A 26368-nucleotide genomic window follows, 5' to 3' on the forward strand; every position below is an offset into this window, starting at 1 on the left:
AGTGGTATTAACACTTCATATGATCTTGATTCTATCCCTCTGTTAATGCAGCCTAGCACTGTGTTGGCCTTTTTGGCAGCTGCAGCACACGGCTGGCTCCTATTTAGGTGATTGTCCACTAGGACTCCGAGATCCCTCTCACAGTTGCTACTATTGAGCAAGGTAGCACCTATACTATACCTGTGCACTTGGTTTTTCTTGCCTAAATGTAGAGCCTTACTTTTCTCACAACTGAATTTGAAACATTTAAAACTTATTAACATCATTTAGATAGCTTAGTATATTGTGTGTAAAAAAAGAAAAGGAAAAAAATTCTATTAATATTTTGGGTATCATTTTCTGCAAGCATAAATTTATTTGGCTTATTTGTCCAAAGCTGAGGATAATGTTGAAAAAGATCCACTACCATTCACATCAAAATTTTGTAATCTTTGTATACTAAAACTTTCAATCCTAACCTGGTTATTGTACTTTTCTTTGAAGTGTTACTTAGTATGTATGTATACATACATATATAGGTATACACACACATACGCCATCTAGAGGATATACGTTTAATAGATGTTTGTATAATAAAGGGGTAGGCAACTTTGGCTCTTATGACTCGTGGACTTCAACTCCCAGAATTCCTCAGCCAGCATGGGGAAAATATGGCGTGGACTTCAACTCCCAGAATTCCTCAGCCAGCATGGGGGAACTATGGCCCCTTCATGACTGGTGGACTTCAACTCCCAGAATTCCTGAGCCAGCATGGGGAACTATGGCCCCCTCATGACTCGTGGACTTCAACTCCCAGAATTCCTCAACCAGCATGGGGGAACTACGCCCTCCTCATGACTCATGGACTTCAACTCCCAGAATTCCTCAGCCAGCATGGGGGAACTATGGCCCTTTCAAGACTGGTGGACTTCAACTCCCAGAATTCCTGAGTCAGCCTGGCTCAGCTTGGGAACTTCTCCCTTTCCCCTCAGCATGGCTGCCTCAGGAATTCTGGGAGTTGAAGTCCACGAGTCATGAGGGGGCCATAGTTCCCCCATGCTGGCTCAGGAATTCTGGGAGTTTAAGTCCACAAGTCATAAAAGAGCCAAGGTTGCCTACCCCTGGACATATTAAGAAAGAAAAAATAAACTGCAAATTTAACAAGAATTGGAGGATCCAATCTGAGTCAGTTATGCTAAATAGGTCACCTTAACAAAAAATCATTATCACAATAAAAAGAGAAATAGGAAAATAAAAATAATGAATTATGGGGAATACAGGTATGTGTATGTACGTGTGTGTGTGTGTGTGTGTGTGTGTGCATACAGTTTCTGTTGCTAAGTGAGACAATTGTTAAGTGAATATTGCCCCATTTTATGACTTATTTTTCTTACGGTTGTTAAGTGAATCGCTGAAGCTGTTAAATTCGTGACACGGTCGTTAAGTGAAATCCGGCTTCCCTCATTGACTTTGCTTGTCAGAAAGTTGCAGAAGGGGATCACATGAGTCCAGGATACCAAAACCGTCATAAATACGAGTCAGTTGCCCAATATTGGAGTTTTGATTACCTGACCGCAGGGGATGCTGCAACGGTCCCAAGTGTGAAAAACAGGCACACAAGTCCCTTTTTTCAGCACTGTTGCAACTTCGGACGGTCCCTAAAAGGAACGGTTGTAAGCCGAGGACTACCGGAGGAGCAAAAACCCCAATAGTTCATTTATTTATTTGTTTTTACTTGTAAAATTTAGAGGCCTCGAGGTAACTCCTGGAGGAGTTGCAATCGTCAAGGATAAAAACGATGTAAATTAATGACATCAATAAGCTAGCACAAAAAGTCCAATCTGCAGTGCAATTAAAAGATGGAGGGGAGGGAGCAGGAAGGGGTGTTAATCGATCAACACCCCCCCCCCGTCATGGTTCCGACAGATGAAACTCGTCCAAAGAACTTTGAGGCATTGTTTAACCTTAAAGAATCTTTTATTCGAGAAACGAAGCATCGGCACTACATAGTTAAAGCCAAAAATTAAATCCCCCTCGCCTGGGCACAAAGTAGCAAAGCACAATTCCCTCCTCCAATTAACAGTCATAAATCAGGACGGGGGGGGGGAACGTGACAGCAGCCTTCCAGTATCTCAGGGGCTGCCCCAAAGAAGAGGGAGTCAAGCTATTCTCCAAAGCGCCTGAAGGCAGGACAAGAAGCAACGGATGGAAACTAGCCAAGGAGAGAAGCAACCTAGAACTAAGGAGAAACTTCCTGACAGTTAGAACAATTAACCAGTGGAACAACCTGCCTCCAGAAGCGGTGAATGCTCCAACACTGGAGGTTTTTAAGAGGAGACTAGACAGCCATTTGTCTGAAATGATATAGGGTTTCCTGCCTGAGCAGGGGGTTGGACTAGATGACCTCCAAGGTCCTTTCCAACTTTATTATTATTATTATTATCGATCATCGCACAGTCAGCCAGATGTTCAGACTAGATTTGGCATTTTGTCTACCTATCGAGTCCTTACCCAGGACCTGGGATAGGCAGATGTGGATGTTTGATGGTATTACAGATATCGTCGCAGGATGGAAGCAGTTCCTAATAAGGCTGCCTTTTGCAATTGACTAATAGCGAATTTGTCAATGCCAATGGTGTTCAAGTGGGGCTCCAGTTGTTTTGGAATTGCACCCAAGGAGCCTATGACTATTGGTACTACCCTTGCTTGCTTTTATTATTATTATTATTATTATTATTATTATTATTATTATTATTATTATTATGGATCATCGCACAGTCAGCCAGATGTTCAGACTGGATTTGGCATTTTTGTCTACCTATCGAGTCCTTCCCAAGGACCTGGGATAGGCAGATGTGGATGTTTGATGGTATTACAGATCTCGTTGCAGGATGGAAGCAGTTCCTAGTAAGGCCGCCCTTTGCAATTGACTAATGGCGAATTATTATTAATAATAATAATAATAATAATAATAATAATCACATTCCCCAATTAGCTTGAAGCTCGGGCTTTCTCCCCAGCTCTCCAGCCCGCCAAATCTTTATCAACCCTGGGCCCAATGACCTTGGGTTCCCATGGCTGAGTTATTATTGTTATGACCAACTGGACTCCCGTCCACATCCGCCCTCCCAGCACCAACGAACTCTAAAAGCGATAGAGAAAAGATGGCTGCATTTCCATCTGTTGTCAAAGCAAGAACATCCGATGTTAGCAGCGTCAACACCCCCACTGGAGGGTCTTCAGGCCCTTCCGAAAAGATAGGAGGGTTGGGGCCAACCTCACATGACGAGCTCAAGACCCTCGTGTTTCTGTACAGGTAGTCCTCGACTTATGACCCCAATTGAGCCCCAAATTTCTCTGGCTAAGTAAGATGGTTGCTAAGTGAATTTTGTCCCATTTTATGACCTTTCTTGCTGCAGTTGTGAAGTGAATCACTGCAGCTGTTAAATTAGGTCGTTAAGTGAACCTGGCTTCCCCATTGACTTTGCTGGCCAGGAGGTCGCAAAAGGAGATCACGTGACCCCCACCCCGGGGAGACACTGCGATCGTCGTAACTACAAGTCAGTCGCCAAGTTCTGAATTTTAATCACATGACCCCAGGGATGATGTAACAGTTGTGTGGAAAAATGGTCGTAAGTCTCTTTTTTCAGGGCCATTGTAACTTTGAATGGTCACTAAATGAACTGTTGTAAGTTGAGGACTACCTGTACTATTCTGAATTATAATATGCTGTATATAATAATAATAATAATAATAATAATAATAATAATAATAATAATAATAATACGAGAAAGAACTGGAGAAGATAACAAAATACAAAAACCTACAAATAGAAATAGAAAGACTGTGGCAAAAGCAAACAAGGGTAGTACCAATAGTAATAGGCTCCTTGGGTGCAATCCCAAAACAACTGGAGCACCACTTGAACACCATTGGCATTGACAAATTCGCTATTAGTCAATTGCAAAAGGCGGCCTTGCTAGGAACTGCTTCCATCCTGCGACGATATCTGTAATACCATCAAACATCCACATCTGCCTATCCCAGGTCCTGGGTAAGGACTCGATAGGTAGACAAAATGCCAAATCCAGTCTGAACATCCAGCTGACTGTGCAATGATCAATAATAATAATAATAATAATAATAATAATAATAATATTTGCAGATCAATGGTGAAAAGCTGGGAGAGGTTAATATCAAGAGAGGAATATTTCAAGGAGATTCATTATCACCATTACTATTTGTTATTGCACTGTTTCCTCTGTCAACAATACTGAATAACTCAGGACATGGTTATCAAACATCAAAAACATCTGCTAGACTATCCCACCTCCTTTACATGGATGATCTGAAGCTGTATGGAAAAACATCATCTGAAATAGAATCGCTGCTCAACACTGTCCGTATATATAGCCAAGATATTGTAATGGAGTTTGGCTTGGACAAATGTGCCACACTTACTATCAAACAAGGAAAAATAGTGAAAACTGAAGGAATCAAGATGCCCCACGAAAATAACATTAAGAGTCTGGATGAGGAAGAGTACTACAAATACTTGGGTATCCTTCAAGCTGACAACATCAAGCACACTGAAGTCAAGAAAAAGATTAGAGGTGAATACATCAAGAGAGTGAAGAAGATCTTAAAATCCAAACTCAATGGAGGAAATACCATAAAGGCAATCAACACCTGGGCAATCCCAGTCATTAGGTACACAGCTGGAATAGTGGACTGGACTCAAGCAGAACTAAAAGCAATGGATAGGCAGACCAGAAAAATAATGACAATGAATCATGCCCTTCATCCACGCAGTGACATTGATAGACTTTATCTACCAAGGCAAATAGGTGGGCGTGGAATGCTACAAGTACATCAGATGGTTGAAGAAGAAAAAATGGCTTTGGAAGAATATCTGAAGAACAATGATGAAGATGCACTGAAATTAGTATATCAGGAAGGCTTACTAACTACTGGAGAGACCAAACTGGCCTACAAGAAAGACCAAATGAAGAACAGAATAGAGGCATGGGAAGACAAAGCACTACCTGGCCAATACATTAAAAAAATAGCTGGGAAAGCAAATAATAATAAAACCTGGCAATGGCTAAGAGCAGGAAAATTGAAGAAAGAGACCGAGGAATTAATTCTGGCTGCACAAGACCAAGCCTTAAGGAGGGGGAGGGGCAGACCCAAGGCATTCCCACATAATAATAATAATAATAATAATAATAATAATAATAATAATAATAATAATAAAGCTGTTGCAAGAAGATTGCACAGACTGATTACAAGCAGCGGCATGACAAAGTAGCAACAATGGTGCATTGGAAGATCTGCAAAAAATATCATTTGCCTGTAAGCAAAAACTGGTGGGATCATAAAATAGAGAAAGTCATAGAAAATGATAAAATTAAACTGCTCTGGGACTTCAGAATTCAAACAGACAAGCACCTGCAACATAACACCCCAGACTTAACAATTGTCGATAAGAAAGACAAAAAAGTCTGGATAGTGGACGTGGCAGTGCCTGGAGACAGCAGAATAGATGAGAAAGAACTGGAGAAGATAACAAAATACAAAGACCTACAAATAGAAATAGAAAGACTGTGGCAAAAGCAAGCAAGGGTAGTACCAATAGTCATAGGCTCCTTGGGTGCAATCCCAAAACAACTGGAGCACCACTTGAACACCATTGGCATTGACAAATTCGCTATTAGTCAATTGCAAAAGGCGGCCTTACTAGGAACTGCTTCCATCCTGCGACGATACTGTAATACCATCAAACATCCACATCTGCCTATCCCAGGTCCTGGGTAAGGACTCGATAGGTAGACAAAATGCCAAATCCAGTCTGAACATCTGGCTGACTGTGCGATGATTGATAATAATAATAAAAATTGGAAGGGACGGAAACCCTATACTATGTCAGACAAATGGTTGTCCAGTCTCTTCTTAAAGACTTCCAGTGTTGGAGCATTCACAACTTCTGGAGGCAGGTTGTTCCACTGGTTAATTGTTTCAACTGTCAGGAAGTTTCTCCTTAGTTTAGATTGCTTCTCTCCTTGATTAGTTTCCATCCGTTGCTTCTTGTCCTGCCTTTGGAGGTGCTTTGGAGAATAGCTTGACTCCCTCTTTTTTGGGGCAGCCCCTGAGATACTGGAAGACTGCTATCATGTCCCCCCTCGTCCTTCTCTTCATTAAACTAGACATACCCAATTCCAGCCACCGTTCCTTGTATATTTTAGCCTCCGATCCCCTAATCATCTTTGTTGCTCTTCTCTGTACTCTTTCTAGAGTCTCAACATCTTTTTTACATTGTGGTGACCAACTGGATGCAGGATTCCAAGTGTGGCCTTACCATGGCCTTGTAAAGTGGTATTAACACTTCAAGTGATCTTGATTCTATCCCTCTGTTAATGCAGCCCAGCACTGTGTGGGCTTCTTTGGCAGCTGCAGCACACGGCTGGCTCCTATTTAAGTGATTGTCCACTAGGACTCTGAGATCTCTCTCACAGTTGTTACTATTGAGCAAGATATTCCCTATGCTATACCTGTATATGTATAGACTACATATTTGTATTTCTGCACAAGACCAAGCCTTAAGAACAAACAAATCCAAAGCCAGAATTGAGAAGACAGCAACCAAACAGCAAATGCTGTCTCTGCAAAGAAGCTGAAGAAACAGTGGACCAACAACTGCTGCAAGGAGATCACCCAGACCGACTGCAAACAACGGTACGACAAAGTAGCCACAACGGTGCATCGGAAGATCTGCAAGAAACACCAGTTGCCTGCAAGCAAGGACTGGTGGGACTACAAAATAGAAAAAAAATCATAGGAAACGAAGAAGCTAAATTGCTCCGGGACTTTAGAACGCAAACAGACAGAGGCACAAAACTCCCCAGACTTAACAATTGTGAATAAAAAAAGGGCAAAAAAAAAAAAAAGTCTGAATAGTGGACGTGGCAGAACCTGGAGACAGCAGAATAGAAGAGGAAAAAAAAAATCATAAAATACAAAGACCTGCAACTAGAAGTGTGGCAAAGGAAAGCAAAAGAGGTCCCAACAGTAATAGGAGCTTTGGGATCAATCCCAAAATATCTGGAACGCCACTTGGACACTCTCGGCAGTGCCACAATCGCCAAAGGCAGTTTGCAAAAGGCAGTTCGACTCGCAACAGCTGACATTTATTTATTTATTAAAATTTATAGACCGCCCCACTCCCGCAGGACTCCGGGCGGCTAACAATAAAAACACAATATACCGCATTTTCCGGCGTATAAGACGACTCGGTGTATAAGATGACCTCCGACTTCGGAGATGATTTGCATGCTTTAGAAAGTCGTCTTATACGCCGGAAAATACGGTAACTTAACAAAACAAACAGTACAGTAACAGTCATCCAGGGGTCAGATTTTATAAACCCCAGGCCTGCCGGAAAAGCCAGGTCTTAAGCAGCTTGCGGAAAACCAACAGGGTGGGAGCGGTCCTAATCTCCGGGAGGAGCTGGTTCCAAGACGTGGGCGCAATCACAGAGAAAGCCCTCCCCCGCGGCCCCGCCAAATGGCACTGCTTGGCCAACGGGACCTGAAGGAGACCCAGCCTGTGGGATCTAACCGGACGAAGGGAACTATGAGGTAGTAGGCGGTCTCGCAAGTAGCCTGGCCCTGAGCCATATAGAGCTTTAAAGGTAATAACCAACACCTTGAATTGGACCCGGAGACCAATAGGCAACCAGTGCAGCTCGCGGAGGATAGGTGTAATGTGGGTGTACCGAGGAACACCCGCTATCACTCGCGCGGCTGCATTCTGGACCAACTGTAGTCTCCGAATACTTTTCAACGGTAGTCCCATGCAGACATCCTGCAATGAGACCTCTAACACCATCACAGAAGCCACATCTCCTTATCCCAGGTCCTTGAGGAGGACCCAATAGGGCAGGGGTCCCCAACCTATGGGCTGTGGCCTACTCCTACCAGCCACCGGGCCGCAGAACAAGCTGGCCAGTGCGCGGACACCTTTGCACGCACTCAACCCCACTCGCGCTAGCACCCACAGACCCATTTGTGCATGTGTGCGGGACTAGCAACAGCGGCTAGTGCCTGCACGCCTACACAAACGGGGCTGCCAGTGCCTTGTGGGTGTGTGTGCGGCCCCGTTTACATGCGCGCGCAAAGTTTCCCAGCTGCTCCCTGTTCTTCCAGGCCGCCAGCGTGAAAAGGTGCAACAGGGGCATAAAAATGCTAAATTCGAGTCTAAACAGCTGGCTGACCTCTGTGTGACCAGCTGCAATGATAATACTACAGGTCGTCCTCGACTTACAAAAGTTCATTTAGTGACCGGCACTGAAAAAGGTGACAGGACCATTTTTCACACTTGCGACTATTGAAACATCCCCACGGTCACGCGATTAAAATTGAGAGGCTTGGCAACTGACGTGTACTTAGGACAGTTGCAGTGTTCCCGGTTGGGTCACGTGATCCCCTTTTGCAAACTTCTGACCAGCAAAGCCAATGGGGAAAGCCAGATTCACTTAACGACCGTGTGACTGACTTACCGACTACAGTGATTCACTTAACAACGGAGGCCAGAAAGATCGTAAAAACGGGGCAAAACCCACTTAAAACGCATGTCTCACTGAACGGCAGAAATCTTGGGCTCAATTGTCGCCGTAAATCGAGGAGGACCTGCGATCGCTTTTTTCTGACTGTCCCCTGTTGATACTTTTTGAAGGCCAGCTGAAAACTACAGGCTGTCCTCGACTTATAACCGTTCATTTAGTAACATTTTGTAGTCGCCACATCATTGAAAATAGTGACTTGTGACCATTTTTCACACTTATGACCGTTGCAGCCTCCCTGGGGAACATTCAGTTGCTTGACCACGGATTCACATTTAGGACAGTCGCGATGTCCCCGGGTGATACGATTCCATTTTGTGTGACTTTCTGACGAGCAAAGCCAATGGGGCAAACCAGATTCGGTTAACAACCGGCAAGAAAAGTCGTAAAGCGGGACAAAATGCACTCCACCCCTGCCTCGCTTAGCCACAGAAAGTTTGGGCTCAACTGTGGTCCTAAGACTACCCATATTTACAACGGTTGCCCCACCTTGGGATTGCAGGACTCCCCCTCCCCATTTACAACTTTTTACAAGCCAGATTCACTTAAGAACCATGTGATTCGCTTAAAGATGAAGCGATTCACTTAACGACCGTGACCACCAAGGACATAAAATCGGGAGGACTTATTTCACAACCACCTCGCTTAGCATCAGGGACCGCAGTCTGAATTGTGGCCGTGCATCAAGGTTTACCTGCGCCTGCAGTCGCATGAGGACTAGAAACTTGCAAAGGGAGGCACGGTCTCCTTCCACCAGCTCAAACCCGGGCCTGAAGCCAGACATCCCAGATGACCTTACCCAAGATCAGAGAGGGGTCTTCCTTGCCAAAGTCTGGAGTGAGGTAGGGGCTGGAGCCCGGTTCCGCAGAGCTGGCGGTCTCTCCGCTTCCGGGGGATGGAGAGACCCCTGCGGCCTCAGGAGCAGGGCAGAGGGGCTTTTCCGCCAAAGTCCTGTCACTCTCTTGAGTGGCGGGGCTGGGGGCTTCTGCTGCCGGCCCCGGGATCTGGTCAGGGGACCCCTCCTCTTCCTTCTCTGGTGTGGGGGTCTCTCCGGGCGCGGGCTCCTGGACAGACGGAGAAGCAGCCGCGGGCTCTCCAGGACTCTGTGCGCTGGGGTCAGCCGGGGTCTCTTCTGGAATATCTCCTAAGCTGAAACAGAGGAGACTGTAGTAATCAGTGCTCAGTCATTGCAGGGTGCAAAAAATGGCTGCTCTCTACGCAGTTTTTATTGTTTATATAGAGTTTATAAGAAGCAAAAGTTTCTACGTGACAATAGCATTTCATTGGCTAAAAGCCTTTACCAATCCTCAAGAGCAGTGGTTCTCAACCTTTTTAATGCCGTTACCCCCAACCGGTCGTGAGTCGAGGACTACTCAACCGGTCGTAAGTCGAGGACTACTCAACCGGTGCAGCACCGTTTGCAGAATGGGACTTTTGGCGGGCTCAGCAGGGCAGAGACAGCCTGGACCATTCCTACTGGCTTTGGAAAGCCAATAGAATTAGACTCTGTTCAAGAGCGTCTATTCTGTTGGCTTTCAAAAGCCAATAGAATAAAAGGGAGTAGCACAGCTAAGGAAAAGGGGGAAAAAATGGCGGACTGCGTTGTTTGGCGACCCCCTGTGAAATGGTCGTTCGACCCCAAATGGGGTCCCGACCCACAGGTTGAGAACCACTGCTCAAGAGTATAAAAGCCAGAGGCCAGAAACAGGGAATAGTTAATAGCATCTTGTTGATGCGAGCTAGCTGTTACCAGACTGGCAAGGTCACACAGACCTGCGCACTTTCATATCACCATGGTGGTGTGCAGGAATGAGATAGATGCAGAGAGGAAGGGCACACAGGCTTTGGAGGGGCACTTTTCTGCACACGACCTTTGCCTGTCTCTCACCTCTACAGGAGACTCGACTGAGATCCTCAGCCCAGGTTTTTAAAAGACCCCAGCCCCAAAGACAGCAGGGTGGGAGAAAGCCGCGAAGGGGGGGGTCTCCCGTAAGGCCAGCCTAGCAATCGGCCCCGTTCAGGTGGGGCCTCCTCCGCCTCTGCTTCCCCTTAAAGTCCTTACCACAACGCGTAATCAAACTCTGGAGGCTTGGCAACTGGCATGAACTTAGGACGGTTGCAGCATCCCCGGGTCACCCTGGGACTCCGTTTTGCGGCCGTCAAAAGGAAGCTGGATTCTCTTAACCACAACCCCGTGGCTAGCTTAATGGCTGCCTCGGTCCGCTGAATGGCCGTGACCAGAGCAGTCGTAAAAATGGGGCAAAGCTCGCTTCACGACTGTCTGGCTTGCCAATAGAAATGTTGAGCTCAGATGTGGTCGTAAGTAGAGGACCACCTGTATGAGCCACAACCAAGGGAAGCCAATAGGAGAGAATGCCAGAGGGACCCAGTTCACAACTTTGGGGTTTTTTTCCTGGATGGTTCAGAGAGTACCAAGGACCCCACAGTCTTCCTCCTCCTTCTTCCTCCACCTCACCCCCCAAGACTGAGCTCCCCACAAGCTACAGCTCTCCTGGATCCTTCTCTTCCTCCTCCTCCTGTCTCATTCTTCCTTCCTCCATCTCCTTTGATTTCCTCATCGTCCTTGTCATTCTCCTCCTCTTTCTCCTCCTCCTCCTGTCTCCATCTTCCTTCCTTCTCCTTCTCTTTCTCTTTTCTCCTTCTCCTCCATCTCTTTGGTTTCCTCCTTCTCCTCCATCTCCTTGATTTCCTCTTCCTCATCCTCCTCTCCCTCCTCCTCGTCTCCATCTTCCTTTTCCACTTTCTCCCTCTCCTTCTCTTTTCTCCTTCTCCTCCATCTCCTTGATTTCCTCCTCCTCCTCTTCCTTCCCTCCTCTCCATCTTCCTCTCCTTCTCTTCTTCTCCTCCTCCATCTCTTTGATTTCCTCTTCCTCGTCATCCTTCTCTCCTTCTTCCTCCTGTCTCCATCTTGCTTCCTTCTCTTTCTCTCTCTCCTTCTCATTTCTTCTTCTCCACCATCTCCTTGATTTCTTCCTCCTCCTCCTCTTCCTCACCTCCTGTCTCCATCTTCCTCTCCTTCTCTTTTCTTTCTCCTCCATCTCTTTGATTTCCTCGTCATCCTCCTCTTCCTCTTCCTCCTGTCTCCATCTTCCTTTCTTCTCTTTCTCCCTTTCCTTCTCATTTCTTCTTCTCCACCATCTCGATTTCCTCTTCCTCGTCATCCTCCTCTTCCTCCTGTCTCCATCTTCCTTCCTTCTCTTTCTCCCTCTCCTTCTCTTTTCTTCTTCTCCACCATCTCCTTGATTTCCTCCTCCTCCTCCTCCTCTTCCTCCCCTGTCTCCATCTTCCTCTCCTTTTCTCCTCCTCCTCCTCCTCCTCCTCCTCCATCTCTTTGATTTCCTCTTCCTCCTCCTCCTCTTCCTCTTCCTCCTGTCTCCATCTTCTTTCCTTCTCTTTCTCCCTCTCCTTCGCTTTTCCCCTTCTCCACCATCTCCTTAATTTCCTCCTCCTCCTCCTTTTCCTCCCGTCTCCATCTTCCTCTCCTTCTCCTCCTCCTCCATCTCTTTGATTTCCTCTTCCTCGTCATCCTCCTCTTCCTCTTCCTCCTGTCTCCATCTTCCTTCCTTCTCTTTCTCCCTCTCCTTCTCTTTTCTTCTTCTCCACCATCTCCTTGATTTCCTCCTCCTCCTCCTCCTCTTCCTCCCCTGTCTCCATCTTCCTCTCCTTTTCTTCTCCTCCTCCTCCTCCATCTCTTTGATTTCTTCTTCTCCACCATCTCCTTGATTTCCTCCTCCTCCTCTTCCTCTTCCTCCTGTCTCCATCTTCCTTCCTTCTCTTTCTCCCCCTCCTTCTCCTCCATCTACTTGATTTCCTCCTTCTCCTTGTCATCCTCCTCCTCCTGTCTCCATCTTCCTTCCTTCTCCTTCTCCTCTCCTTCCTCCTCTACACTTTGCAATAGCTTCCTCATCATCTCAAGGTCCCAGCGTGACTTCATCCCAGCACACGTAGCCTGGAGCAGAAACCCACAAGGAACTGTCTCCGCGTAGAACCCACCCAAACTGCCAAACTGGTTCAAGGGTCTTCCCCTGGTCTTCCCCCCCCCCCAAAAAAAACCCTCCTCTCCCAACTGGTTGAATATCTTCCCAGTCATCTTCACACCTGCACCCCAGTCCATTTGCAAAGATGGACCTATTGCTTCGCTCGTTGTACAGGTAGGCCTATTTGCGGAAGAACCTCCAATCAATGGATGTAGCAGTTGAAGGACGTTACCTGTTCACCTTTGCTGGGCAGCTGAAGCTGTGTTGGATGTGCAGAGGCGTCTGTGGATCATCCTTGGGGTCACCTGGGTGGTCCTTCACTTCCTGGGACTCACCTGGGCTGTCTTCTGCTTTCTCAGCTTGGCCCTGGTCGGTTGGCTTCTCTTTCTCCTGGGCTGGACCTTCTGGGAGTACATGTTCTCCCCCTCCCCCGCTATCCTGCACACTGCTGGTTTCTCCATCCTTCTCCATCCTCTGGATGACTCTCCTGCACCAACGGGGGGTGGGGTCCTGTAGAGATCTCCCAAACTGACCTTTTCCCTTTCCAGAGATTTCAGATCAATTCCTGCAGGAGACAAATCACAGATGAAGGCCGATCAGCAGGTTCCTCCAGGCTACAAGAAGCCAGGATGACTTAGATCAGGTGTCTGCAAACATGGCGACTGTCAACGCTGCAAATATTGTATATTCTTGCTTTTGACAATATGTAGAATTGTCTGGTAATTATGGGGTTAATACAGAGCAGAAGGGGGGTTGGGGGTAAAGGGGGGGGGAAAGAAAGAGGAAGAAAACATTTGACCTTCACACTAATTGGATAGTGTGAGATATGAGGCTAATTTAGGGAGGGAACATGCTGATAATTTAACTGCTCAGAGGAAGAGAACTTAGATCCTAGCATCCCTCCGTTGTGTCTGTGCCGACATTTTGTAACATTAAAAGACTTTTAGGAAAATAAATGCCTGGAAGTTCTTTGAAGTATTTCATTAGCCGGAACCATAACAGCGACTTTAAGATGTCTGGACTTCAACTCCCAGAATTCCCTGCCCCACGTGCTATAGTCGTCTTTCTGGGGCTTAGCGTGTCGTGTGAATGCAACTCTAACCAATCAACCCTTAAAAAAAAACAACTGGGCAATTTGGAAGAGGGCTGTCATATCCTCACCACCCTGGATTGAAGGAAAGTCATAAAATGGGGCAAAACTCACTTAGCAAGATAAAGCGTCTACTTCTGTCCTACTAACACAGCACCATTGAGAATGTCCTGACATACGGCATTCTTGCATGGTATGGAAGTAGCTCTGTAGAGCAGTGGTTCTCAACCTTTTTAATGCCGCGACCCCCAACCGGTCATAAGTCGAGGACTACTCATCCGGTCGTAAGTCGAGGACTACTCAACTGGTGCAGCACCATTTGCAGAATGGGACTTTTGGTAGGCCCAGCAGGGCAGAGACAGCCTGGACAATTCCTATTGGCTTTTGAAAGCCAATAGAATTAGACTCTATTCAAGAGAGTCTATTCTATTGGCTTTCAAAAGCCAATAGAATAAAAGGGAGTAGCACAGCTAAGGAAAAGGGGGAAAAAATGGCGGACTGCGTTGTTTGGCGAACCCCGTGAAATGGTCGTTCGACCCCAAATGGGGTCCCGACCCACAGGTGGAGAACCGCTGCTGTAGAGGATAAAAAAGCTCTACAGAGAATCATTAAAACTGCCCAGAATATTATAGGATTTCAGCTACCAGCCCTGGACAACATCTTCGAATCTCGTTGTTTGAAGAAATTGTATAACATTCTCAGGGACTCTTCCCATCCTGCTTACAATCTTTTGGGACTGTTGCCTTCTGGCAGAAGATACAGAATAATTAAAACTCGGACCACACGTTTTCTGAATAGTTTTTATCCCAGAGCTATAATTGCACTCAACAATGAACTAAAAGGCCACCATCAGTGAACTGTTGGACAGTATTACTTGGTCTGTTGGGTGGATGTTTGGGTGGTTTTAGGGGTGGGGAATTGGGGTGGGTGGGAGTATGTTTGGGGATTATGTGTGTGGGACCTGGTCTTTGGGTGTCAAGTAAATTTTGTTGTATGTGTACACTGTGTATACACGTACAATGACAATAAAGTTTTATTATTATTATGGATCATCGCACAGTCAGCCAGATGTTCAGACTGGATTTGGCATTTTGTCTACCTATCGATTACTTACCCAGGACCTGGGATAGGCAGATGTGGATGTTTGATGGTATTACAGATATCGCCGCAGGATGGAAGCAGTTCCTAGTAAGGCCGCCTTTTGCAATTGACTAATGGCGAATTTGTCAATGCCAATGGTGTTCAAGGGGTGCTCCAGTTGTTTTGGGATTGCACCCAAGGAGCCTATGACTATTGGTACTACCCTTGCTTGCTTTTGCCACAGTCTTTCTATTTCTATTTGTAGGTCTTTGTATTTTGTTATCTTCTCCAGTTCTTTCTCTTCTATTCTGCTATCTCCAGGCACTGCCACGTCCACTATCCAGACTTTTTTGTCTTTCTTATCGACAATTGTTAAGTCTGGGGTGTTATGTTGCAGGTCTGTTTGAATTCTGAAGTCCCAGAGCAGTTTAATTTTATCATTTTCTATGACTTTCTCTATTTTATGATCCCACCAGTTTTTGTTTGGGTGGTTTTAGGGGTGGGGAATTGTGGTGGGTGAGAGTGTGTTTGGGGATTATGTGTGTGGGACCTGGTCTTTAGGTGTCAAGTAAATTTTGTTGTATGTGTACACTGTGTATACACATACAATGACAATAAAGTTTTATTATTATTATTATTATTATGGATCATCGCACAGTCAGCCAGATGTTCAGACTGGATTTGGCATTTGTCTACCTATCGAGTCCTTACCCAGGACCTGGGATGGGCAGATGTGGATGTTTGATGGTATTACAGATATCGTCGCAGGATGGAAGCAGTTCCTAGTAAGGCCGCCTTTTGCAATTGACTAATGGCAAATTTGTCAATTTGCCATTATTATTATTATATTATATTATATTATATTATATTATATTATATTATATTATATTATTTGGGGTCGTACGTTGATGTCAAAATATTGCAAGCCCCTGCTTCGATTCAAAGCCACACTTCTCTACAGCTTCCCTGTTTGTAGACCAGGATTAATTCTGGATGAGTATGAGATGACATCATGTTGGGAACAAGTAGAATTGTTCAGCAAGATTGTCTTAATATAGTTCAGCCATTCTTTCTGGTAGGAAACCAGAAGCAAAGGCGTTTTAAAAGGGAATAATTCAATGCCCTCATCCGCCACCCCACTGATTAAGGAATCATTTCTCCTTTGAGGTTGGTTAATCAATAAATTATGCCCAGGAGGGCACCTTACCAACCTACTGCCCTTTTAAAGGTATTGCTTTACTCCACCGTTGGCGCAGACGCTTTAGGAAAACTCCTTGTTGCATAAAGTGGCATTTTGCCTCCGGTTGCTACCGAATTTCGCCGCCTTCCTTTCTCGATCGGTTAACTCTTTTCTCGCTAGTTTGCAATCGTTCCGTGGCGCGGGAAGCCACGCCATGGGCCAGAAAAGTAAGACCATCCGGTCCCTGAAACCTCTGCACACAGCCGCAGACAATATTCTACTTTTCCAAAACTTTGTAACGCGCCCTAGAAAGATCCCAGCATGGAGGGCATTTAGAGTTGTCGTCGCCAGGAGCTGCCGCCAACTTGATGGCAGATCATCCGTCCGTCGAGAAAACCCAGAGAGGTGCAGCTTAGCGCCGGTCAGAGGGGTTTGAGTTCAAAAAAAGTGGGCAACCTCTAGGTTCCAGAGGCTGGCGACTAGGTTGGAGCCAGAAGCTGGCCAGGAGGCACCACCGAGGCCCCCACGAGGGGCCTTGTCTTCTCCTAGCCATGATCCCCTCTAGCAAATCTCACGAGACACAAAATGAAGGTCGAAGGAAAGACTCACCCCTGGTTGCCTTCCTTCCACTGAGCCAACCTTGGCTTGATCTCGCCTTGCCCAACCGCCCTCCGAAGGATTTGGTTGAAGATCTCCAGCAGGTTCTGGAGATGTTTCGGATAGAGCAGCCCACCGCAGACGTGTGCAGTGGGACCCTTGCCTGTCCACACCAACTGGGCTTGTGCAAGAAAAGGCTTCTCTTTGGGGACTCCCCTCCTCCCAAACCAGCTCGTGGAGGCCACCTCAGCTGGAGTTGACCTGGGCAGGTAACCCTGAGTGAGGAGCCCTGCAAGGAACTCACCAAGAGGCCGAGAGCAGGGATGTCCTGAGCCCTCCGTGTGGCCCTCTTTGCCACCCCTGGGCAAGGCCACCGAGCAGCAGACGCCAATGTCCTCCGTCGGAGAGGGTCTTCCGTCGCGTCCCCTTCTATACCCCGTGTCCCAGAGCAGGGAGAGGGAAGTCTCTTTTACCCAAGGCGTTGGGCAGAATTATGAGCTCGCTGCTGCTCACTTGTCTCTGTGGCCACCTGTTCTCGCTGGCCCCGGTTCAAAGGACAATCCATTCTGCTGCCTGCCGGCCTCCCAGGCTGGACGGGAAGAGAATTTCAGCAAACAGAAATCAGAAAACGACACACTATCCTCCACGAACTCTTGACGCCCGTCAAACCGGATTTTCCTCCGGTGGTGGCAACAAGCCCTTCAGAAGCTTCAAGGGAGGTGAGCAGGCGGGGAGATGCGGGGGTTATTTCAGGGCTCAGAGCAGACCCCAGACCTCCCAGATGGCTTTGGGTTTGAGCCAGGCAAGCGGCATGGAATTGCTCCTCTTTTCGATGGGTAGGATGGGGCCACGTTGGCAGGGAGTAGGGTCCAGAGATCGGGAAGGAAAACGACAGACAGCTTGGAGACTGGATCGGTTAGGCCCATGTTTTTCAACCTTGCCAGCTTTAAGAGGGGTGGGCTTCAGCTCCCAGGATGCCCCAGCCGTCGTGTTTTAAGATACATGGACTTCAACTCCCAGAATTCCACAGCTAGACCAGTATTTTTCAACCCTGGCAACTTTAAGAAGTGTGATGTCAACTCCCAGAATTCCCCAGCCATCATGTTTTAAGATAAGTGGACTTCAACTCCCAGAATTCCCCAGCCATCATGTTTTAAGATAAGTGGACTTCAACTCCCAGAATTCCCCAGCCATCATGTTTTAAGATAGATGGACTTCAATTCCCAGAATTCCCCAGCCATCATGTTTTAAGATAGGTGGACCAACTCCCAGAATTCCCCAGCTGGCATAGTTTAAGATGAGTGGGCTTCAACTCCCAGGATTCCCCAGTCGTCGTGTTTTAAGATACATGGACTTCAACTCCCAGAATTCCACAGCTAGTCCAGTATTTTTCAACCCTGGCAACTTTAAGAAGTGTGACGTCAACTCCCAGAATTCCCCAGCTGGCATAGTTTAAGATGGGCGGACTTCAATTCCCAGAATTCCACAGCTAGACCAGCATTTTTCAACCCTGGCAACTTTAAGATCTATGGACTTCAACTCCCAGAATTCCCCAGCCAAATCGGTGTTTCTCAACCTTGGCGACGTTACAATAAGTGGACTTGAACCCTTAGAATTCTGGGAGTTGAAGTCCACTTACCTTCAAGTTGCCACGGTTGAGAACCATTGAGAAACATCGCACAAGGCAGTAGCTGTGTACCATGCAAGATCATCTGTACTAGTGAAGCTTCCCCACTGGTGTTCCAAATGTTTGGCCAACAGGCCCTTCAACTTCTTTCCTTACTTCCCCCCAAATCAGTGCTTGTCGTGGCAAAAAGCCAGATTCTGTGTTGAAGATGGAGCTTCTTGTGGAAAGAAAGTATTGTGGGAAAGCTTCTTGATCCCTGAAAGAAACGGACAAAAAGATGACCAGTAGCAAGGTGGATGGACCCAATTACAGTGGTGGTGAAGGCATCGTTGGAAGATCTGGTGTTTCTGATGGTGGAACAGGTAGGGCACAGTTCATCCTGGAGAACATCCTGGATATCTACGTAGTCACCAAGACTCAACAATGAACTGATGGAACATCAGTCAACCAGCACAAAGACCATGGCCTCTGGAGAAGTCTACTATGCTGGAAGGAAAGAGAAGAAGACGGTGACCAACAGTGAGGTGGAGGGACTTAGTTACTCAGTGGCTCTGTTGGAAGTCCTAAAGGAACAAGTTGAAGACAGATTGTCTTGGAGAATCTTTGAGAAGATCTACCTATGTGGTTGCTAAGAGTCAACGGTGGAAAATAATCCATCAATTTGAAGACCCAACTTTCTGGAGAAGGCTGTAAAGTTGTGCAAGATGAAAGAAAAGAGAAGAAGACGACGACCAGCAGTGAGGTGGAAGGACTCAGAGTAGTGATGGGGTCACCATTAGGAGATCTGAAGGACCAAGTTAGGGACAGATTATCATGGAGAAAAATCTATCTACTGCATGTGGTCACCAAGAGTCAACAATGACTTCACAGTTGATGGCACACCATCAAGTGTGACAATATGTAAGAGCATGTAGTTGTGGTGGGAGCACCATTAGGACACCTGAAGGACCAGATTAGGCCCAGATCATCCTAGAGGATGATTCATATATGGCAGCTAAGAGCCAAGAGTGACTTGATGGCACCATCATTTAAGACCATAATGCTGGGAAAAGTTGACTCATTACACAAAATCAAATTTGACTGCCTTTGAGGGGCTGCCACAAGAAAGAGGGGGTCACATTATTCTCCAAAGCACCAGAAAACAAGACAAGAAACAATGGATGGAAACTCATCAAGGAGAGAAGCAACCTAGAATTAAGGAGAAACTTCCTGACAGTGAGGACAATTAGTCAGTGGAACAGCTGGCCACCAGAAATTGTGGGCGCTCCATCACTGGAGATCTTTAAGAAGAGATTAGACAGCTGTTTGTCTGAAATGGTGTAGAGTTTCCTGCATGAGCAGGGGGTTGGACTAGAAGACCTCCAAGTCCCTTCCAGCTCTATTCTGATGGATGGAAAAGTTCTGATTGAAAGCAGAAGAAAAGAAAGAGAAGAGGATGATCAAGATGGGGGGAACTCAGTTATAGTGGTGATGGACACACCACTGGAAGACCTGAAGGACCAGGATGGGGATAGACCAACATGAAGAAAATCTATCTATGTGGTCACCAAGAGTCGACCATGACTTCATACTTGATGGGACATCATCAAGGGCAACAACATATAAGAGTGAGGGGCAGCACCATTAGGACACCTGAAGGACCAGGTTGGGCACAGATCATCCTAGAGGACAATCCACACGGTTGCTAAGAGTCAAGAGTGACTTGATCGCCTCATGAGTTAATGTCAGGACCAAGTTCTTTTGAGAAGTCCATAGTGCTGGGAAAAGTGGAAGGAAGGAAAGAGAAGAAGAGAAGGATGATCAAGGTGGAGGGATTCCGCTACAGTAGCGGTGAGGGCACCATTGGAAGACCTGGCATTTAGGAACAGATCATGATAGCAGTATTCCAATATCTCAGGGGCTGCCATAAAGAAGAGGGAGTCAAGCTATTCTCCAAAGCCTCTGAAAGCAGGACAAGAAGCAACGGGTGGAAACTCATCAAGGAGAGAAGCAACCTAGAACTACGGAGAAACTTCCTGACAGTGAGAACAATTAACCAGTGGAACAACCTGCCTCCAGAAGCAGTAAATGCTCCAACACTGGAAGTTTTTAAGAAGAGACTGGACAGCCATTTGTCCAAAATGGTACAGGGTTTCCTGCCTGAGCAGGGGGTTGGACTAGATGACCTCCAAGGTCCCTTCCAACTTTACTACTATTACATATTCTCCAAAGCGCCTGAAGGCAGGACAAGGTTGCTAAGAGCTGACATTGACTTCATGGCACATCAATGAATCAACCAACCAACCAACGTGAAGACCCATCTCCTTTGAGAAGGCCATAGTTTTGGGGAAAGTGGAAGGAAAGAGAAGACTGGAGGACCATCAGTAAGGAGGTGGACTCAGATACAGTGGTGGGTGAGTTACTGTTGGAAGACCTGAAGGACCAGGTTAGGGACACATTGTGATGGAGAATGTCTATCTATGGGATCGCTAGGAGTCAATACCAGGAGGAGGAGGAGGAGGAGGAGGAGGAGGAGGAGGAGGAGGACGACGACGACGACGACAGTGGTGCTTTCTGAGCCTGGTTGTTTTCTTGCAGACGTTTCATGACCCAACTAGGTAACGTCATCAGTGCTAGAAGGAAGTGGAGTTTGTGGAGGAGGAGGAGGAGGAGGAGGAGGAGGAGGAGGAGGAGGAAGAAGAAGAGGAGGAGGAGGAGGAGGGGGAGGAGGACTGTGGGGTCCTTAGTGCTCCCTGAACTTGGATCTTTTCTTGCAGACGTTTCATGACCCAACTAGGTAACATCATCAGTGCTAGAAGGAAGTGGAGTTTGCGGAGGAGGAGAAAGAGGGGGAGGAGGACTGTGGGGTCCTTGGTGTTCTCTGAGCTCTGTTGTTTTCTTGCACTTTTCATGACCTAACCAGGTGCTAGAAGGAAAAGTGTGTGTCAATTTTTATGGTGTCTGAAACGACAAGGAAGAAGGGGAACCAATGGTGAGTGTCGTAAACACGCCGGAAGATGCTTCTTGTGGCTTTGCAAGATGTTTATTTATTTTTCACATTTAAAGAGGCTGCAGCTGTTTGTTTTATTTTGATCGTTTCCATGTTTTCCTTGCAGGGGGAATAAATTGCAGCCGTTGCTATTTTTAATGCGTTAACTCCACCCAGACGTTTAAGGCATCTGGTTTCTTCACAGGCTTTTGAGAAGAAAAAAGCCAGCAATTGTTTTCCAGAATTTGCTGCAGAATGACTGGGGAGGGGCAGACCCAAGGCATTCCCACATAATAATAATAATAATAATAATAATAATAATAATAATAATAATAATAATAATAATAAAGCTGTTGCAAGAAGATTGCACAGACTGATTACAAGCAGCGGCATGACAAAGTAGCAACAATGGTGCATTGGAAGATCTGCAAAAAATATCACTTGCCTGTAAGCAAAAACTGGTGGGATCATAAAATAGAGAAAGTCATAGAAAATGATAAAATTAAACTGCTCTGGGACTTCAGGATTCAAACAGACAAGCACCTGCAACATAACACCCCAGACTTAACAATTGTCGATAAGAAAGACAAAAAAGTCTGGATATTGGACGTGGCAGTGCCTGGAGATAGCAGAATAGAAGAGAAAGAACTGGAGAAGATAACAAAATACAAAGACCTACAAATAGAAATAGAAAGACTGTGGCAAAAGCAAGCAAGGGTAGTACCAATAGTCATAGGCTCCTTGGGTGCAATCCCAAAACAACTGGAGCACCACTTGAACACCATTGGCATTGACAAATTCGCCATCCTGCAACGAGGTCTGTAATACCATCAAACATCCACATCTGCCTATCCCAGGTCCTGGGTAAGGACTCGATAGGTAGACAAAATGCCAAATCCAGTCTGAACATCTGGCTAACTGTGCGATGATCCATAATAATAATAATAATTGGGAGCTGGGTTAGAGAGTTGCCACTTTTCCTCTGGAGATAGTGCCCCAAAGCAAACCAGGTTGCTGAACCAATGGCAGTATATATATATATATATACTGCTCACAAAAAAAAAAGGGAACACAAATGTATAGGATCCTATATGTTTGTGTTCCCTTTATTTTTTTTGAGCAGTATATATTTGTGTCTCCTATTTTTTTGCACATCATCCCTGCAAAGTAGGACCCACATGTCATAGAAACCCACTTGACGTAATCTTGGTGTGTTGAGTAAGCCATAATTAGTCATGCATCAATGCCCCCTATTGATTTGACGTTTTCTTTGATTTTTTATCCTGTGTTTATTGTTGTTTATAAATAACTCAAGACGGCAAAAATACCTAGTACTCTTTCCTCCTTCTAATTTCTCCTGTGAGGTGGGTTGGGCTGAGACAAAGTGGCCGCCCCAAAGTCACCCAGCCAGCTTTCATACATAAAGCAGGACTAGAACTCACCGTCTCCTGGTGATTGGCATAAAGTCACCCAGTTGGCTTTCATATTTTAGGTGGGACTAGAATTCACTGTCTACTGGTGATAGGCCCAAAATCATCCAGCTGACTTTGATGCCTACGGCGGGACTAGAACTCACCGTCTCCTGGTGATTGGCCCAAAGATACCCAGCTGGTTTTCATGCCTAAGGTGGGACTAGAATTCCCAGTCTCCTGATGATTGGCACAAAGACACCCAGCCAGCGTTCATGGCTAAGGCAGGACTAGAACTCACTATCTCCTGGTGATTGGCATAAAGTCACCCAGTTGGCTTTCATGCTTTAGGTGGAACTAGAATTCACTGTCTCCTGGTGATAGGCCCAAAGTCATCCAGGCAGCTTTCATGCCGAAGGCGGGACTAGAACTCACCACCACCTGGTTCCTAGGCCAGCACTTTCACCATTACACCAAACTCTCTATGCACCACCTACCACTGTGACCTTCACTCCATATTCCCCAAAGTTTGGTAACATTCCTTCTTTCTTTCATGGAACTGTATAAAAGTTACCCACGATATGATCGCTAGGTTTATTCAAATCCAGCCTTTTTTTAGGAAAAAAAATAAAAAATAAAATAGAAGCTTAGATGGACAAAATCTAATTCTTGTAAGCTGGCCAGAGTTACCCTGTGGTCAGATGGGCAGCCAATAAATTAAGCAAACAAAATCAATTAAATCAATACTATCTGCATCTTTTTTTTCCCAAGCAGTACAAAACGCGTTGGTTGGGATGTTAATAATGATGATGATGATGATGATGATGAAGACGAAGAAGAAGAAGAAGAAGAAGAAGAAGAAGAAGAAGAAGAAGAAGAAGAAGAAGAAGAAGAAGTTGGAAGGGACTTTGGAGGTCATCAAGTCCAACCCGCTGCTCAGGCAGGAAACCCTATATACCATTTCGGACAAATGGCTGTCCAGTCTCTTCTTAAAAACTTCCAGGGCTGGAGCATTCACCGCTTCTGGAGGCAGGTGGTTCCACTGGTTAATTGTTCTCACTGTCAGGAAGTTTCTCCTTAGTTCTAAGTTGCTTCTCTCCTTTACAGAGATCAAGCACAGAAAATAACTTTAAAAACCGGTGGAAAATCTGAAGCTCCTCGTGCGAATTTCGCCCCGCTTGGCCCCTGGTTCCAGGGGGGGGGCGCGTTTTATTCCACAGGGATTCCCAGTGCCACGTGTTGGTTCCTTGGCGAGAAAAAACATCTGACATCTTTTCCCAGCCTCCTGAGAAATCAGCAAACGGTTCAGAGTTGTGGTGTGGTATGCGACATAGCAGTGAGTTAACACCCGTCCCCCGATGCCATGTGTCTGATTAGCCTTAATCAGAGACATCTGGGAGACAGCCGGGGAAACGGAAAACGAAGGCCTATTGTCTCATTAGCAGGGCTTTCCGAGGGCCAAAGCAACGGCACCCATTATCCGAGTTGCAGTTGTGGTGCCAAACCTGAAGTGCACAAAAGAGCAGCCTTTTCACAGCCCTCTGACGGAAGGATCAAGGCGGAAGGGAGGGGGGGGGGTACCACAATTTTGGCCTGCAAGGATGGTGCCTGTACGGCAGTGGTTCTCAACCTTTTTAATGCCGTGACCCCCAACCGGTCGTAAGTCAAGGACTACTCAACCGGTCATAAGTCGAGGACTACTCAACTGGTGCAGCACCGTTTGCAGAATGGGACTTTTGGCGGGCTCAGCAGGGCAGAGACATCCTGGACAATTCCTATTGGCTTTTGAAAGCAAATAGAATTAGACTCTATTCAAGAGAGTCTATTCTATTGGCTTTCAAAAGCCAATAGAATAAAAGGGAGTAGCACAGCTAAGGAAAAGGGGGGAAAAATGGCAGACTGCATTGTTTGGCGACCCTCGTGAAATGGTCGTTCGACCCCAAATGGGGTCCCAACCCACAGGTGGAGAACCACTGCTGTACGGGGTTAGGAGGACTCTGAGAGAATGCAGAATCGCCGGGCTAAGAAAGGGACCTTGGAGGTCTTCTAGTCCAACCCGCGCTTCAAGCAGGAGACCCCATGCAGGTGGTCCTCGCCTTGCAACTTTTCATTTCGCGACCGTTTCGAAGTCGCAAGGGCCCTGAGAACAGGGACTTGGGAGCTGTGAGCTTTGCAGCATCCACCTAGTCACGCGCGATCCGAATTTGGATGCTTGGCCACTGACTCGTATCGTATTGATGACGGTCGCAGCATCCCGGGCGTCCTCTTGTGCGACCTTCTGACAAGCAAAGTCAATTCGCTGAACAGCTGGATGATTCATTTCCTGCCTGAGCAGGGGGTTGGACTAGATGACCTCCAAGGTCCCTTCCAACTTTTATTATTATTATTATTATTATTATTATTATTATTATTAATCACACAATCAGCCAGCTGTTCAGTGGATTTGGTATTATTATTATTATTATTATTACTATTGTTATTATTATTATTGATCATCGCACAGTCAGCCAGATGTTCAGACTGGATTTGGCATTCTGTCTACCTATCGAGTCCTTACCCAGGATCTGGGATAGGCAGATGTGGATGTTTGAGGGTATTACAGGTATCGTCGCAGGATGGAAGCAGTTCCTAGTAAGGCCGCCTTTTGCAATTGACTAATGGCAAATTTGTCAATGCCGATGATCGTGTCCAAGTGGTGCTCCAGTTGTTTTGGGATTGCACCCAAGGCGCCTATGACTATTGGTACTACCCTTGCTTGCTTTTTCCACAGTCTTTCTATTTCTATTTGTAGGTCTTTGTATTTTGTTATCTTCTCCAGTTCTTTCTTGTCTATTCTGCTGTCTCCAGGCACTAGGATGATGATGATGATGATGATGGGAATTCCCTCTCCTTTCCCAAAGAGGGTTTTTTAAAAGTCTTTCGCAAAGAAAAGGAAGGAGAAAACAGCCCTAAAATAGAATGCCTTCCATTGATTTGGCCGCTGACTCATATTTATGACGGTCGTGGCATCCCGGGGTCACGTGATCCCCTTTTGTGACCTTCTAACAAGCCAAGTCAGGGGGGGGGAGTCAGATTCAACCATGTTAACCTGCAGCGATTCACTTAACAACTGTGGCAAGAAAGGTCCTAAAATGAGGCAAAACTCACTTTACGACCATCTTGCGTAGCAACAGAAAATTTGGGCTCAATTGTGCTCAATAAGAACTATCGATGCCGTTCCGGAGAAATGGCGCCGTCTAGTCTTTTGTAGAAGCACCCACAACTTCTGCAGGTAAGCCCTTCCACCGGTCAATAAATTAATTAACCAGATTCAGTAGAGCCTCCAGATTCAGTACAGCCCTCTCTACCTTAAGCATTGCCCTCTGCCTCTGCCCGTCATATGTATATTTTTTGGCTCATTGTTCATTTCAGTTGAAGTTTGTATGGCGATAGGCTGCTAGCCTGGAGGATAATAATAATAATAATAATAATAATAATAATAATAATGGTTGAAGAAGAAAAAATGGCTTTGGAAGAATATCTGAAGAACAATGATGAAGATGCACTGAAATTAGTATATCAGGAAGGCTTACTAACTACTGGAGAGACCAAACTGGCCTACAAGACAGACCAAATGAAGAACAGAATAGAGGCATGGGAAGACAAAGCACTACATGGCCAATACATGAAAAAAATAGCTGGGAAAGCAGATAATAATAAAACCTGGCAATGGCTAAGAGCAGGAAAATTGAAGAAAGAGACCGAGGGACTAATTCTGGCTGCACAATACCAAGCCTTAAGGACAAATGCATATAAAGTCAAAATTGAGAAGACAGCAACA

General features: G+C 46.0%; 1 protein-coding gene across 2 annotated transcripts in view; it reads right to left on the reverse strand.

Annotated features, from left to right (window-relative positions):
* Positions 1-26368, reverse strand: part of MYLK2 (myosin light chain kinase 2) — a 53388-nt gene that overhangs the window by 24346 nt on the left and 2674 nt on the right. Inside the window, exons 1-3 of one of the 2 annotated variants that reach the window (XM_039363862.1) lie at positions 16849-17218; positions 12830-13162; positions 9399-9748 (exon numbers count right to left, since the gene is read on the reverse strand). In XM_039363862.1, coding sequence (XP_039219796.1) covers positions 9399-9748; positions 12830-13068 — 589 coding nt within the window. In that variant the 5' untranslated portion in view covers positions 13069-13162; positions 16849-17218. Of the gene's footprint in view, positions 1-9398; positions 9749-12829; positions 13163-16848; positions 17219-26368 lie in introns of those variants that run through there. The other variant, XM_039363863.1, reaches the window with a different exon arrangement.

The sequence above is a fragment of the Crotalus tigris genome, unplaced genomic scaffold (genome assembly GCF_016545835.1).
Source record: "Crotalus tigris isolate CLP2741 ecotype Arizona unplaced genomic scaffold, ASM1654583v1 scf7180000019601.482383, whole genome shotgun sequence".
In the NCBI taxonomy this organism is placed as follows: Eukaryota; Metazoa; Chordata; class Lepidosauria; order Squamata; family Viperidae; genus Crotalus; species Crotalus tigris.